At 46.6% G+C, this 14825-nt stretch overlaps 6 protein-coding genes across 6 annotated transcripts; 2 read left to right on the plus strand and 4 right to left on the minus strand.

The window, feature by feature from the left end:
* Positions 1–12: 12 nt before the first annotated feature.
* Positions 13–862, minus strand: F4807DRAFT_172351 (uncharacterized protein). The gene has a single exon (XM_047993480.1). The coding sequence runs from the start codon at positions 505–507 to the stop codon at positions 145–147; it is 363 nt and encodes a 120-aa protein (XP_047852129.1). The 5' UTR covers positions 508–862; the 3' UTR covers positions 13–144.
* A 499-nt stretch (positions 863–1361) lies between these two features.
* On the plus strand, positions 1362–3110 carry F4807DRAFT_462419 (uncharacterized protein; the record flags this gene model as incomplete). Its single annotated transcript, XM_048001820.1, has 1 exon — positions 1362–3110. The coding sequence occupies one exon, from the start codon at positions 1362–1364 to the stop codon at positions 3108–3110; it is 1749 nt and encodes a 582-aa protein (XP_047852130.1).
* Positions 3111–3826: 716 nt separating this feature from the next.
* F4807DRAFT_462420 (uncharacterized protein) lies at positions 3827–5314 on the minus strand (the record flags this gene model as incomplete). Its single annotated transcript, XM_048001821.1, has 1 exon — positions 3827–5314. One exon carries the CDS (start codon positions 5312–5314, stop codon positions 3827–3829), a length of 1488 nt encoding a protein of 495 aa, XP_047852131.1.
* A 657-nt stretch (positions 5315–5971) lies between these two features.
* Positions 5972–7230, minus strand: F4807DRAFT_433937 (Alpha/Beta hydrolase protein). Its single transcript, XM_047998739.1, has one exon. It carries the CDS (start codon positions 7182–7184, stop codon positions 6063–6065), a length of 1122 nt encoding a protein of 373 aa, XP_047852132.1. The 5' UTR covers positions 7185–7230; the 3' UTR covers positions 5972–6062.
* A 2040-nt stretch (positions 7231–9270) lies between these two features.
* Positions 9271–10864, minus strand: F4807DRAFT_172390 (Di-copper centre-containing protein). Its single transcript, XM_047993481.1, has 3 exons — positions 10478–10864; positions 10248–10410; positions 9271–10191 (listed from the first exon to the last, which is right to left on the minus strand). The coding sequence occupies exons 1-3, from the start codon at positions 10693–10695 to the stop codon at positions 9388–9390; spliced, it is 1185 nt and encodes a 394-aa protein (XP_047852133.1). The 5' UTR covers positions 10696–10864; the 3' UTR covers positions 9271–9387.
* A 2101-nt stretch (positions 10865–12965) lies between these two features.
* Positions 12966–14805, plus strand: F4807DRAFT_433943 (MFS general substrate transporter). The gene is made up of 2 exons (XM_047998740.1): positions 12966–13683; positions 13744–14805. The coding sequence occupies exons 1-2, from the start codon at positions 13028–13030 to the stop codon at positions 14684–14686; spliced, it is 1599 nt and encodes a 532-aa protein (XP_047852134.1). The 5' UTR covers positions 12966–13027; the 3' UTR covers positions 14687–14805.
* Positions 14806–14825: the final 20 nt, after the last annotated feature.

Consider the following 14825-nt stretch of genomic DNA (forward strand, 5'->3'; position numbering starts at 1 on the left):
CTACGACATGAACGTCGATGTTTTACACGGATATTTACATATCATTGAATATTCATTATTCCGCTTCATAACTTTCTTGCTACATTCATATTCTCGTATGATCCCTCAAACTCATCAAATTTCCTTCACAATCCACCTGTTCAATCATGCACAGCCAGTAGCCTCGTAAAATGCAAGCGGCGCGGTGAAATCTTCGAGAGAAAAACAGGTGGTGGTGTACTGAGTGAGACTAAACGCTTCTCTGTCTCCGCAACCTGCGGATGAGTAGAGCGAGATCCTACACTCACTTCCCGACGGAATTCCACCTAAGATCGACTTGTGCCGGTCGGCGTTGGGAACCGAGTCACATGTCACATCGCCCGGTTGTTCCACCTTGTCTGCACCCGTGGTCGACGTTGAGTTGCCGCATCCCGCGTCGTTAAACATGGTAAATGACCATCCCGACGAAGATTGGAAAAATATCGAAGCAGTCATGGCGACGAACTGGAAAGTATGCGAGAAATGCATCGCGTTGGTAATTGATTCTGGTGGCAGGGATTTTCTTTGATCGACAGTCGACAGTGCGCAAAATCTGTGGAGAGCTGAGCTTGGACGAGTATCTTGTCAGCTTGTTCGGAAGTTCGATAACATCAGATTAAATAAAACATTGGTGATAATAATTGGGATCAATTCTATCAAGGCAATGCACTATTTATATGTGCCTTTCAGGAAGGATTGGACGCTCGAACTAAGTCCTAGGAAGGATACCGACGACGGGAAGTTGTGATGTCACGATGTCACCATCTGCATCAGATAGGTAAGAATCACCAAGAGCTACATGGGTCAATAATCGCAGGGTATGGGGTGTATCGCCTACACTAGCTGACTAGCTGACTAGCTGACCAGATGAGCAAACAGTGAATACATGTGCTTCATAACTTACTTAGTACCTACTCACCCCGACGAAAACTTGCTGTTATGACAGTATGACTGGTACCAACAATTGGCCAGGTCGTGTCACTCGGCCGAGTTTGCGATCTATTATTTTTCAACCGAGGATCGATAGTGTAACAATCCGATATCACGAAATCACTTGAAAGACAAACCTGAATGGTGTTGCTCAGGGTCTCCACCATGATCAGCGACGGATTGAATTGATTCAGTCAGAATCTTTGTCACGATGGTTCATTGGGACAGGATGTATCAGATATTAGTCCCTATCTACCCCAAGTTGAGATTTGTGACTTAGGGAGATAAGTTCCAATGATTGTCCGCAACAATTATTTCTATATAATGAGTTCCTACATCCTTCATTTAGCTTTACACTCTAGCAAACCGCCAAAGGAAGATTCTGCGATATGGTTCTTGAAGAAACAGGCATCATGGCCTCTGAGGAGAACTCTTCTAGAGCCCGCATTAAGATCACGCCAGAACTCTTTAGCATCACTCACTTACAGTATTATATCGAAACTAGGTATGCCTTTCTGCAAGATTTACCTCCTGAACAAACCGGAGAGTTGATGAATGACCTGCCATTGGAAAGACCAGAATCCGACAAAGAGCTGCACCAAGACCAACGGCGGGAGATCAAACATCGCAGAGCCTATCTAGCGACCGCAGCTATGGAGATGGTCTATGGAAACTACCGACAAGCCCTTGATGCGCTTGAGTATGCCGAGAATGGCTATCGAAAGTACTTTCCGCGGGAGCATATCTCAAGGCTCGAAATCTCAAGTTTTCGGGCTCTGTTACTGGCGCTCAACTCGAAGCCTATTGAAGCGGAAGGACTTTGCAAGAGAACTTTTGCAATATTAGGCGAAGAGAGGGGATATAAGCATCCATTGACACTAGTAACGATGAGCATCTTGGTGCAAATACAGTTAAAGATGTGGCATTTCTTCCCTGCTATGGATACAGCAACAACTCTGGTCCGGAGAACAACTAAAACATTAGGAGAGAATGACATCTTGACGCTTCATAGTAGGGCCCAATTGGCTGCTGCGAAGTTTCACCATGGGGACTACTATGGGGCTGAAACGGACCTCGAATCGGTTATTCCAATTCTCGAAGGCCATCTTTTGAGCGAGCACCCAGATATGTTTCAATATCAGTGCCTTCTCGCCAAAGTCTATCTTAAAAGGGGGAAATTTGAGGCTGCCGAAAAACGTCTAGTCCCAGTGCTCGAGATGAAACCTCGGGAGTATTCTAAGGATTCGAGACGAAATGAAGCAGCTCAGACAGATGTGGATACTGGATTTCCAGAGTACGGGCTCACAGACTTTCTAAACACCTTCGTGAAGGATCCTAAGGCAGCTTTCTCAGGAACGAAGCCCCACCCACAGTTCCTGAGCGCTCTGGCAGTGTATGCGGATATTTTATTTCAACAACAATCTCCTGCAGGTTTTGCGATATCCATTCACAGAGCGACTTGGTTGCAGCAGAAAATAGAGCTTGGCAATTCACATCTGGATACCGTGGCAACCCTCTACCGACTTGCCGTCTTAACAAGAGAGACTAAGGAGGACTATGAGTCTTATATTGAAGTAAGAGAACAGCTAGAAGAAGTGACCAAAGCCCGCAATGATATCTTCGGTGGGTCACACGCTTCCACGCTATGTGCTCTGCGCGAAGATTTGGTACTTGGCTACAACATCAGGGCGTTGGTAAGTCCTGGTCCATGGGTCGACAATGCTGAGACGGATCCTATCTACTTCCAAGGCAAGGATGTTTTTGCCGAGTCACATTATATTTACGAATGTCACAAATCTCGTCTCGGAAGATTCCACCCAGAGACCATCCAATCTCTTTATTGGTTGTTCAAGCTACGAGTTTCGAAGTCATTTCACGAACAGACATGCGCGCTCGCTAATGAGCTCCTCGATTGCTTGAAGGTGGTGCGGGACGATTGCCCGGTGTTCTCACTAAGTCTAGAGTGCTCCGTTGCATTTCTCTTTTACGAATTCGGCTACTACCGGACTGCAAAACAAATATCGGTCAGAACGACGGAGGCAATCGATCATTATCTAACTATGGGAGACCGGGAGATGCGTTGGTTCCTGGAGAGACTCAGATCTGAGAACCTAGGCTTCATTGACCATCTCTGTGGTAAGCTAGGGGAAGAAAGGGGCTAAGTGGTGAGGAAGTCATCTACTAAGCTAAATCGGTCGTGCTGATTAGTATGTTTCCGACAGGAAAATATATGTAGGGTGGGAACTGTTGAATCCTAAAATCAAGGACTTATATGAATAGTTTTTTCATCTCTAAATAGTCAAAGATATTCATGTGAACGAGTAGGTACATTTCGATATGGACACCATATAGGTAGCACGTACCTAGATAATAGATAGCAAAAGTTCTAGCATCATAATTATAAAAGAAAATCACCTAAATTCGTTTCAGAAAGATATTAGAAACAAGCGCTAGTTTTATTCATCAGCTTAGAATAATGAATTCTGAGAGCTATAATGCAACCCCCTTTTCCCCTTTCTCAGCTGCCTTAGCTAAGCAGCATACATAACCAACAACAATTGCCATAGTACAAAAAGCCTATCGTGTAGAGCCAAACCCGTTTATCCTAGCTCTTCCTCCTTTCGGGGAGGTGCTCCAGGCATCCCATGCAGCAAAGAAGCGCGCCGACGGCCTTGGCCGGATGGATGCATGTAGTTACTTCGGAGAACGTCCGAAGAAGGTAAACAATCTCAACATAACCAAACCCGGTTATCCATATCCAGTAACCAGTAAAGTCAATCAATGCGACAGTGAAGCCCAACCACCAAGGGGCTCCAAGAAAAAGCAAAAAGGGGAGGAGGGGTTAACAAGTGCGATCCGTGAAATCTAAGTGGGTCTCTTACGACCATCTTAACAAGTCATCATTTTGACCCGGAACGATAGCAAGGAGTTGTTTAACCAGAATGGTGACATGGGTTTTGGACAGATCCTTGAAATAGTTGTTTAATTCGATCTTCTCGAATCGAACGATGCCGCCGGCGCGGATCTCGGCGAGGGTCGAGCCGCACGGCGCCAGTCGGAACTCGATGTTTTGGCCGTACTGCCTTTTCATGGCGTACACGTCGACGACTCTGTGATCTTGGTTGATTGTGCCGATGTTGACCGCTATCCGATTGAACGAAAGCTGGTGCGTAAACGATACATCCTGCGAAGAAGCCTGCGAAGCCTCCGCAGCCTCTGCAGCCTGCATGTTCTCTATAGTTTGCGTGGTTTGTACTGGCTCCATGGTCTGTGAAGGCTCGGAAGGCTGTGGGTTCTGCGTAATCTGTGCAGTTTGAGGAGCATTCAACATCAGTTTCGCCGGATCTATCGTAAGTCGCTCTGGTGGTGATACTCGGGGTGATGTTGGTGGTAAGTTTATCACGTCGGATTCTAACAGGGTCTGGCTTTCGGCTTCCTCTAGCGCCTCCATGGCTTCCTTTTGCTTCTGTTCGAACGCCATCCGTCGGGTTGCGCGCCAGATGTGGCCCATGTTAAATGGCAAATTGGGCAGAAATTCTAAGTCATCGTCCGGAATCTTCGATAGGTCGATCTCGGGGTTTTGGAACTCGGGTTGTTTGGCTTGAGGTTGGTTAACTTCATCTTGTACAACTTTAGCCTGTATAACTTCAGGTTGTATGGCCTCAGGTTGTATGGTCTGAGGTTGTGTGGTCTCGGGTTGTATAACCTCAGGTTGTATAACTTGAGGCTGTATAACCTCAGGCTGTGTTACTTCAGGCTGCGTAACTTCAGGTTGCGCAACTTCCGGCTGCTTGGTCTCTGACTGCTTTGGAACTTGAATGACCTTGTTAGGGCGCGGACCATTAGCAATGCCCCCAAATTTTGTGACTCTCCCTCCTGATGCTTGACGGGGCTGTTGATGACGTTGATAATGACGATGTTGATTTTGGTGAGGAGGAAAAGCGGGAGGTGGGATATCATGGCGGATGGGGTTAGGGGCAGGCGGTTCTCTGATATGAGGACTCGGTGCGGCTTGATAGTTGGGTGTAAATGCCCCCATAGGACTTGGTATGCTACCATTTGACACCGGTGGGCTTGGTACTGGATAAGGTGGGTACCCATTGATACTTGATTGTGGAAGATACGGGTTCGTGATAGGTTGGTGTTGTCTTTGAAACAACTGTGGTGCGACTGCGTGAGGGTATTGGTAATAAGGAGTGACGTTTCCGTATTGATAGTGATATTGGTAGCCTGGAACTTGACCGATAGGGGCCCCATTATAGGTCAAGAAGTCGAAATCTGACACATTCTCTTGCTGGGGGACATAGTAAGCCCCCCCACGGCCATCGTTCCCAGTGTTCGTATTTTGAGAGTTGAAGTTTGCCATCGTGATGCTGTTGATATCAATGTGACGTGGAAATAGGCTCAGAGAATATTGTTATGTAGAATTAAGATGCTGATGGAAGGGAAAGTTGGCTAGTCAATATTAGCGACAAGACAATCCCGATATGTTCGTAGCTAGGCTTTTACTGAGAAAGCTATTGTGGTGGAAAAGAGGCCGACTTATATACCAGAAACTAAGCCATGATCCTCAAAATTACCTATTTGGTGGTCGCCTAGGAAACCTGCATCTTTGCAAAGGTAGATTCAAGAGATGGCAATTAGGTTTTTACGTGGAGGCCTTGCCTATTCTTGACGCCTCTCGTGGTTGTTACTTTCCTATGTTATTGTTCCTTCTACCGTTATCTCTGTCTGCCTTACCACTGTTTATGCTACCCACTCAAACTAAACGTGCGTAGGTGCATAAAGTAACTTAAATGACTAGACTTGTTCTGTTGATTCGAGAATCGCGACGAACAATGAGGCGCGTTGCTTCCTCAGGAGTGAAACAGGTAAAAGGAGAAAGCTTGATAAAACTTAATATTGAGTTAATGGCAGTAGCCACCTGGTAATGTCAATTTTATAGCCTCCTAGAAATAAATTTTAACCTAGAATATGGCGTTTTCCTTTGACCAGCCAGTAGGCAACTAGCTTTATTCGTGTTGTTTTCGAAATCATAAGTTTAACAGTCTCGCCTATCCCTTCAAAGTCTGATACATTCAATTAATCAGTTTTAAAATTTCAATCCACCGTCATCAATCCGGATGTGAATCGTATAGCCCTTTGCCCGTACATGCGCTATCAATGTCCGACGAGCTGATATTTTGAACTATCATGTCACCCCCACCAAAACGCACCATGTCCCCCTTTAAAATCGCATTACTTGGTAGCCAGCCTGAATTCCTTAGGCCATTCTCAGGATCTGTTATAAAAGCTAATACATAATCCTGCATGGCTTCTGCTACTTGCTTCTGGAAGTCGGTGGCATCTCCTGTGAGATTATAGCTTCCAAAAATCATAGGTAGGTCAGCGCCGTGATAGGCTCCCATCCACGAAAATGGTGTCAGGTTTGAGTAGTTTCCAGCATATTGGTACCGGTACGTAGTGAGATTATTAAGGCTTCGGATATTCGACGAGTTGAATGCTGGGCATATGAAGTCGTCTAAAGTACCTTTATCGACGTCAGTCATATTAGGACCAGCTGGTAGATTGTCGATCGGGTATGTGATGAGGCTCGACTGTTCATTTGAGGTATCGCTTATGAGAGCTGGTACTCTCGATATTAAACCCTGTTCAGCCCTTTCCGTGTAGTCCTCGAATATGACCTTGTCGTCGACGGTTGGTCGAAAAAATAAACGAGGTTTCTTCTCGTCATCCCCATAATGGCCGACAAAATTCGTGATCAAACTTACTGGGACTTGCTGCATGCATTCAAGTTCAGCCTCGGCGTCGGCTGGGAAGTCACACTCAAGTTCCTTGGCAACATGCGTGAAGTTTGTCTGTAGCGCATTGTCGCCCTGGGCAAATGTCCGCATGGCGGCCCCTGACATGAGAAAAAAACCGGCTGCCAATGGATCTTCATGGTATGCAAAGTTTAGAACATCTGCCGAAACTCCACCAGCTGAATGACCCCATAACGTGATTCGGTTGGGGTCACCTCCGAAAGCATCGATGTTGGCATGCACCCACTCAAGTGCCAGTCTTTGGTCCAAAATTCCGAGGTTCTGATCTTCTAGCCCGATTGCATTTGGGAATCCGAAGATGTTGACTCTATAGTTGATTGTTACCATTATGTGCTTCTGGCTACGATCAACCCATCCCGCCGGTATGTGATGAGGAGCGTCTAGGCCGCCACCCCTGAAGCTACCGCCTGGCATGAACAAGCCCACAGGGAGCCTGTCTTGTGACGTAGCATTGATGGGGGTCCAGATTGCTAATTTTAGGCAATCTTCCGCGGTTGTCTGTGCCATTTCACCTGCATGATGACTCTGGTCGCCTGTGTTGATGGAGAAGTCTGTGATGTTGGAATTCCATAGTGATAGTTTAGATGTCAAATACTGAGGACAAGAGGGTGGGAATCTGTAAGAATAATGATGATCCTGTGAAGGTTGAAGCGCCACCGGTGGTTTCCACCGGAGCTTTCCAACCGGGGGTTCGGCATACGGGATGCTTCGAAATTCTCTGACTCCCGGAAAATCGGGATTCTGGAGACCGGTGTATGTTCCGGTCGAAGTCTGTATCGTGAACTCGGGACACTTTCCCCGACCATACAGAGGGCTACCAGTAACGATCCCACAGAGAATGCTACTTAATATCAACGCAAACCAACCCATTGTTAATATGAATGGATAAAGTGGCAAGAAGAATTGTCACTGTCGTGTTGCCTCAAGATTGGAGATGGTTGGGACGTTGCTCGCGTATCTAGGTAGGTAGGTAGTGATCTATGTCTGTCGTCGATCATGACGACCCCTTTTTGGAGAATTCAACTCACATTTATAGGTCGCTAAATATACGAGTCAGATTGTAGATACTATATTGACAAAGATAGATATACCTCACTTGCAAGTCTAGATTTGTGTCGGCAGTTGCGAGGCTCACGGATTTACCGTTGTATTCAATGCGACTCCGATGTGTAAGCTTTCAAGTAAGAACCCCTCGTGATGAATTCTCAAGGCCCCCTATGGCATCTGGACCGCAGTTTCGCATTTTGTTTCAACAGGCTAAATAATGCCATCTTGCATCATTGGAGCGGCATCTCATAGGACCAGATATATGGGGTATCAGGGACCAGCAGATGGATGATTTGAACAACTACTTCAATATGAATATATGATGTACAATATCACACAGGTGAAAGGATCTGCTTAACCATTAAAATATCAGCCGTTCTAAATTTGGGAGTGACACCAAATCTACAGTCTGTTTTCGCTAAATCTGCAGGACACTAACCTAGCTTCTTCCGGTAGTTTTTAAAACCAACTTCATCTTCTCTCCTTTAGGTTACTACAAGTCATTCAGGCTCTTGTCAACACGCCATTCGCACCAGCTCCTAGATATGTCACCTTTCAGTACATATTCACGGACTACGACCTTCAGCCTGCAACTCCCGCGGTATTTTGCCAAGGTTTGAGGTGGGCGATGATAACTCGTCTAAAATCTTCCCGCCGCCCTTCTCGTTCTATGCGCACGTAACATACGGCGTTATACTTGCTTTTGCGCCTGAGGAACTCGGCCAGAAGTTTTTTTGGCGTACGCGCTTGCCGATATTCAGGACTTCAGCTTAGTTCGCTTCGACATTTCTTTCTGCCATAGCGCCTTGCCGGCTGATGTCGTGCGCCTCTATCGCGCCCAGATCAAAGCGTTGTGCAACTACGCCACCGATACCAATGCTTTCCGTGGCGTCGCCGTGATGCCGACTGGTGAGAAATGGGGACAAGATGGCGTAAAGCTGCTCTTTGACCCTCCGCCCAGTTCGCATTCTGGGAGATGGCCTGACAGATGATGGGACGTTGACGGTCCGCGACGTTGCTATTTACGGACCAACTTGGTTAGACATGAAATTACGAACGCTAGCCGACAATACGCGATACTGGAGTGGCCTCGATGAGCAATATAGAGACGCTATTGACGAGGGAAGGACTGTGTTGTAGCTTGACTGTTCGGGTGGGCGCCTTGCCATGGTCCACATACCATACCTGCTCGGGACGTTAACTCTTTCAAACATTGTCCCCTTTTGTGAGTCTGACTACTTGTGTCATAGAAGGTAGCATATTGGTCACCCCTCAAGATATCGTCATTAGGTAGGGGGCTACTATTCTCAAAATATTCACTGGATAGACAATTCATTTCTGACTGATTATAGAATTATGTATTATTCTTCGAAATTAACGTTTAGTACGCGCGTTTCGCTTCGTTTTCGGAGCTGACTTTGTATTACCCCATAATTAGTAATTGACCTTGGTGTTGCTAGTGACTTGTAACCAGGGGTTGTGTGTATAATCTGTGTCTCGTGTATGTACATGGTATCTAATAGACATTAATTCATAGAGAGAATAAGGAAACATCGCTTAACCATGCCGTCTAATCGTAAATAAAACATCTTCCATTCTCCGTCATTGGCATCCCCTCTTTAGTTTTCGGATGCCACCCTAGACCCATGTCCATGGGATCTTCAATTGTCGCTAGGCTCGGCGGCACATCAGGGGCGTAGTCCATCGCGAGGCCGAGGAATGTCCTGTTTCCATCGATGGCATACGTTCTTTGCTCCAAGTCTTGGCCTTGCCATATCGCCCAGAGGCGGTCGATTTGGGCATGCAACAAATAAAACACTGGGTCGTTAGGAGTACTGAACGGATCCGCTGCCTCGCCACCGACGAACGTGTGGGAGTTTAGGTGCCACAGGTGTTCGATGTTGTTCCTCAGCTCCTTCATAGTGTTAGAGGCTACGATAGTCGTTGCATTAGCCCAGTTCATAACCCCTTTACTCGCGCCATCGAAGAAATCCCTTGATAGGCATCGAGGATTCGGCTTGTAACCAAATTTATTCTCTGGGTCGATGATCACTTTTGCTACGGGCCCCATGCTAATCGTGAAGTTCTGGAAAGGACCATCCGTGATGCAGCCCCCTCCCGTGCCAGCGGGCTTAGGTAGAGTGAAGTTGCGTACGGCTAAGCCAGGCAGGATAACCCGCCTTGGGCCATGGGGCACGAATGCGCCGTTACCGCCGAAGGATGTCATGGAGCCGTCGAAGACCTTGGACTTGGTTTGGTCCTCAGAGAATCGTGGGACATCCCAGTACGGCAGGTACCCTTTGTATCCGCATTCTTCGCGGAGCGCCTTCTCAATCTGCCAAAGGAATAGTCGATGCCATGGAAGTAGGTAGCCCTGAAATGATCACTTAGTATAGTTCTCTGGGCTTAAAATGGTGGTGGCCTCCTCACTGATTGATGGATGAAATTTGTTTGGTTAATGTGGATGTAAGTGAAGTCATCAAGTCTGTTGACAGCACCGGGCGCCAGTCTCATATCCATCAATGGTGGCTTCGCTGCGAGACAGTGTACAGCTCGGATATAGTCAACTCTCGTTGCATTGTCAATCTCATCCCTAAGAGTCCGTATTAGAATCTGAGACAATAAGATTCTAGCCTTTATCACTGATCGTGGCGTCTTACCATGACTTCCGAACAGCAATATTGCTGTTCGTACAGTTACCTGCCCCCAAGGATCTCCTGATGTTCTTTTGGTACGTGAGTTGAAACTTTCTGAAGTCGCTGGGCATTGGTATTCCGCCGACATGGTGAGGGTTCCACCATATTGGTCCAGCTAATGCCGACTGGCTCATCCATGCAGCACAAGCCCATAGTATGATCAAGCCCCCGAATAGAGGCATCTTAGGTAGAGGTTGGGCGGGTTGATGTGACGAACTTTCTCCCCATCAACTTGGTGAAAACCGATGGCGGTCAGTAGTCCTATTTCAATGAGGATAGGTAGCTCTCCTCTTGGCCGTATCAAGAGCGCGATCCGACATGGCGCTAGATATTTGCCCATTATATACCTAGGGAGCGACGGATCTACCCAAACAACGTCGCCAGGGTTTGGCGTCGTGCAACATCTAGCAAGCCTATAATCCTTATATTGTGAGATTTGATGGATTAAAAGCATCCCTAAGGAACCCTCAGACTGCAAATATCGCCATTACCTGGCTGCGCCGCCTATTCGGGACCGAGGGATGTCGGATCTGATGTGGATGATCTGGGCGACCTACCGGTTACAGCATCGTATTGAAATCGATATGTGGCGCCCTTTTCGGGGCAGATCCCCCTGGCTAATGAATGTACCATGCATGCTTCCACGTGTTGCTAAATATCTCCTATGCATCACGATAACGAACACGTTCTAGGCGCCCGTTCAGCATTCATACGGTCCACCCGAGATCCCACACGGGCCCGACGAAATTAATTGAAATGGAGTGATATCATCCTTCGGAAGGAATTATCAACATGCGATCTGAAAATATTTCATCGACCATGCACACGAAGGGAGATCCGATAGATTGGGTAAACAGGTACCTAATTTAGAATGTCAACGACGGGATATATTGCTTATGTCTCACCTGCAATAAGCAATGATATTCACCGATTTCCTTTCGCAAACGCGACCGACGTCACTGTTTAGACAGCTGTCAATCGGCTAATAAATCTGGAAATCCGCAAGAGCGGTCACTGCCGGTGGCCCATGCGTGAGATCCATGCCCGTACACATGTCCCCCTCCCCCACCTACACCAAAAAGAAAAAACAAATGAAGCTATCATGGAACAAGTTTTTGATTGGCTGAGGCTTTGAATGGTGTTGTCTTGATAAACCGCTATTTTCAGCGGAGACCATACTGGGTAGCCAGTAGGAGCACCACACCACATTCACCTAACATATTATCATACCAAAGCGCACATCGATATTCTCAACTTCTCACGTTTGCTACTGCGATATCGATTTCTTGGCTGTGAGTGAAGTATATGGCTGTTGTCGTAAAGTCCTGTACATTAAAGTACTTGGGTTGGTATGCAGGTGGCTTTGATGCATGTTTCGGCCCGTATGTGTTATATTCAAGTAACCTTAGAAAAAGATTGTAATTATATATTTTTCATGGAAGTACAAGGGAACTGTTACCACCGGGGAGAATTCTTCCTTATTCTAATTGTCAGATCCTTCAGATATTAAAGAGGCCGTTTAAACGGCCACTTAATCTAGTCAGTCCCAATTTCCCCGTACCAACAAAGAGAGTTGATATTGTGATGGTGTTCATCGATCCTAATTGGTGCATCTTCTTTCCTCTTTCCTACGAAGTGTGAAATTGCACCGAGGCACCTATATATATAAGATTGCAATGTCCCCTTCATCAAGTTATCATGACTTTTGACATATCTACAATCATCTTCCCCTGAAACATCAACATTCGAGCTAGTTGCAAGTCTCATTCAATATTCCCAGGCAATATGCTTAACACAATTGATAATAACAGTAACCTCAAACCCCTTCATCAGATAATTTAAGTGATTGCCTTGTTGTCCTTCGCAAAGGCATTCTAGGCATGTAGCTCTGTGAAGAATTTCTATATCGTACTCCTTACGTCCAATCCCGATTCTTCACCAATACACCCGCAGAAAAGAAGTGGATGTTCTATTACTTTCTCTAGAACCCTTGGTTCGACATTGTCTCCCTTGCACCTAACTCTTGCACATAAATTGCATTTTGCTACAGCTAATATTATTTCAGTTGAGCTCCCTTGCCTTGCAACCTGACTTCCCCTCAGAAGCGCCAGAGGTTATTTGATACCGCCCTTTTCGTTGCTGCTGTTAACCAGCAACTAGGTATGGCTCAGCTGGAGAGTTAGGTAGGTAGGAATGAGATTTTGTCTCATGGATATCGTAGTTATTGAGTGAGTGCCGAAGCCTCATAAGGTACCTAGGTACCTATATGATAAACATGTCTCTGGTTACATAAGCCACGATACGTAGGCCCTCGCAATGTCGCTAAACCCGATATGTACATGCAGTGGTCATCAACTAGTCGGTTATAGGAATAAATAGTGACAACTCAATAGGGTCATAAATAGTTAGGTACCTACGTAGTTCTGTCAGTTCGGAATTCGGAACTTCAACTCCACAACTAATTTGAGACAGCCGTTCTACCTCACGCTGCTCACGCTGCTCACGCTGCTCACGATGAATGAGCAGACGGCCGGTGACGATGATATTACCGCCGCCACCGAACGTTCCCCTCTTCTGAGGATTGATGATACTTCCGAGATACCGGAGTCGTTTTGGAAGCCTGGCCATTCGAGGACATCAACCGTAACCTCATCCATCGCCAGCGCTACCATCAGCGTGCCAACAGTGCGCAAACCTGGTGCTATACTCGGCTTATTCTTCATCATAATATTCGCCGTTTCTGCTGCGGATGCTTTCAAACAGATACCTATGACTAGAATATTTGAGGATATCCTATGTCATGAGTATTACGATGCCGCTTTCGCTCCGGATGCGCCTATTGATGAAGAACTCTGCAAGGTCAACGCCATTCAATCCAACTTAGCGTACCTACTTGCTGTCCTCGAGTCTTTAAACTCTGGGGTCTCCTGTCTTGTTGCCTTGCTCTGGGGTATCGTAGCTGATCGTGTCGGGCGCAAGCCAGTGTTCATTATTTGTTTAACTGGAATGGTACTTAATCTACTATGGGTGATGGTCGTCGGCTGGTTTTCCTGCGCGCTGTCGTCTCGACTCATTTGGATATCATCGCTTGCTCACCTGGGTGGCGGATCTCCGGTTTTACTTGCATGCGTATACAGTATTCTGAGCGATGTAGTATCCGAATCAGATAGGTACGTGATCGCCCACCAAATTCCCTTCCAAAGCCCTATCGCCTTGCTCACTATTTTCAGGTCAATTACCTTCATGCGCATACATATAACGAGCATAATCGGCAATCTGATCTCTCCAGCCGTAGCGTCGGCAATGATGCCCTCAACCGGCCCCTGGCCACTCATGTTAATCACTTTTGCATTATGGATCATATCTCTTGGTCTGGTTACTTTAATACCGGAAACGTTTCACAGGGAACAATCCGGAGATGGCGATTCTCATTCCATATCATTCAAAGCGCGCACAGTGCAGGGCCTTCTCCAGCTAAGAGACTCACTCTCTATCATTCGAATACGCTCCGTCTTTCTGCTCCTCTGTATCTTCTTTCTGTCGTATCCGACTATCATGTGTACCCTACAGTTCATGGTTCAGTTCCTCTCGAAGCGATATCACATTCACTTGGCAGAGACTGGTTACGTACAATCCATATACGGTATCGCTCACATTGTTGTAGTTCTCATAATAATCCCCTCCGTATGTAACATGATTACCAGACCATCGACCCCTAGGTGGCTACGAATAGAGGACGAAGAAAAGCGAGATTTGGTACTAGTGCGTTGGTTTTACGCAGCCTCTATGGTCGGATCTTTGATTCTTGGCATTGCTCCGTCTCTATCAGTATTCGTGTTCGGTCTTATCGTCATGTCCATCGGATCCATATCGTCGAGCTTCATCAAAAGCATCGCAGCATCACACGTCGACTCCGAGCACCGATCAAGGCTATTCACCATCATCGCTATCGTAGAAGTGGGTAGCAATATATGGACGATGCCTGTCCTTGCGGGACTTTTTGCGCTTGGCATGAAGTTGGGCGGGGAATGGATGGGCTTACCATACTTCGGCGTGTCACTCACGTGTCTCGCCATGCTAGTCCTGTCATTGTCGGTGAGAGTACCGGCAACCAAGAGTGGCGCTGAAGAGTCTTCACTAGTTCATGAGCCCGTCTTAGGAACTAGCGCATGATGACACTAAAGGAGCTTTTGATTCCAATTGGAACGCGACTGTGAGATTTAAGTTGTTTCGCTACAGAGTGGTTGAGTATTAGGCCGATTCTACCATAACATGAAATGGATTATGACGAACTTGAATCTACGTGTGACGA

The sequence above is a fragment of the Annulohypoxylon truncatum genome (genome assembly GCF_022578515.1).
Source record: "Annulohypoxylon truncatum strain CBS 140777 unplaced genomic scaffold F4807scaffold_26, whole genome shotgun sequence".
NCBI classification, from domain to species: domain Eukaryota; kingdom Fungi; phylum Ascomycota; class Sordariomycetes; order Xylariales; family Hypoxylaceae; genus Annulohypoxylon; species Annulohypoxylon truncatum.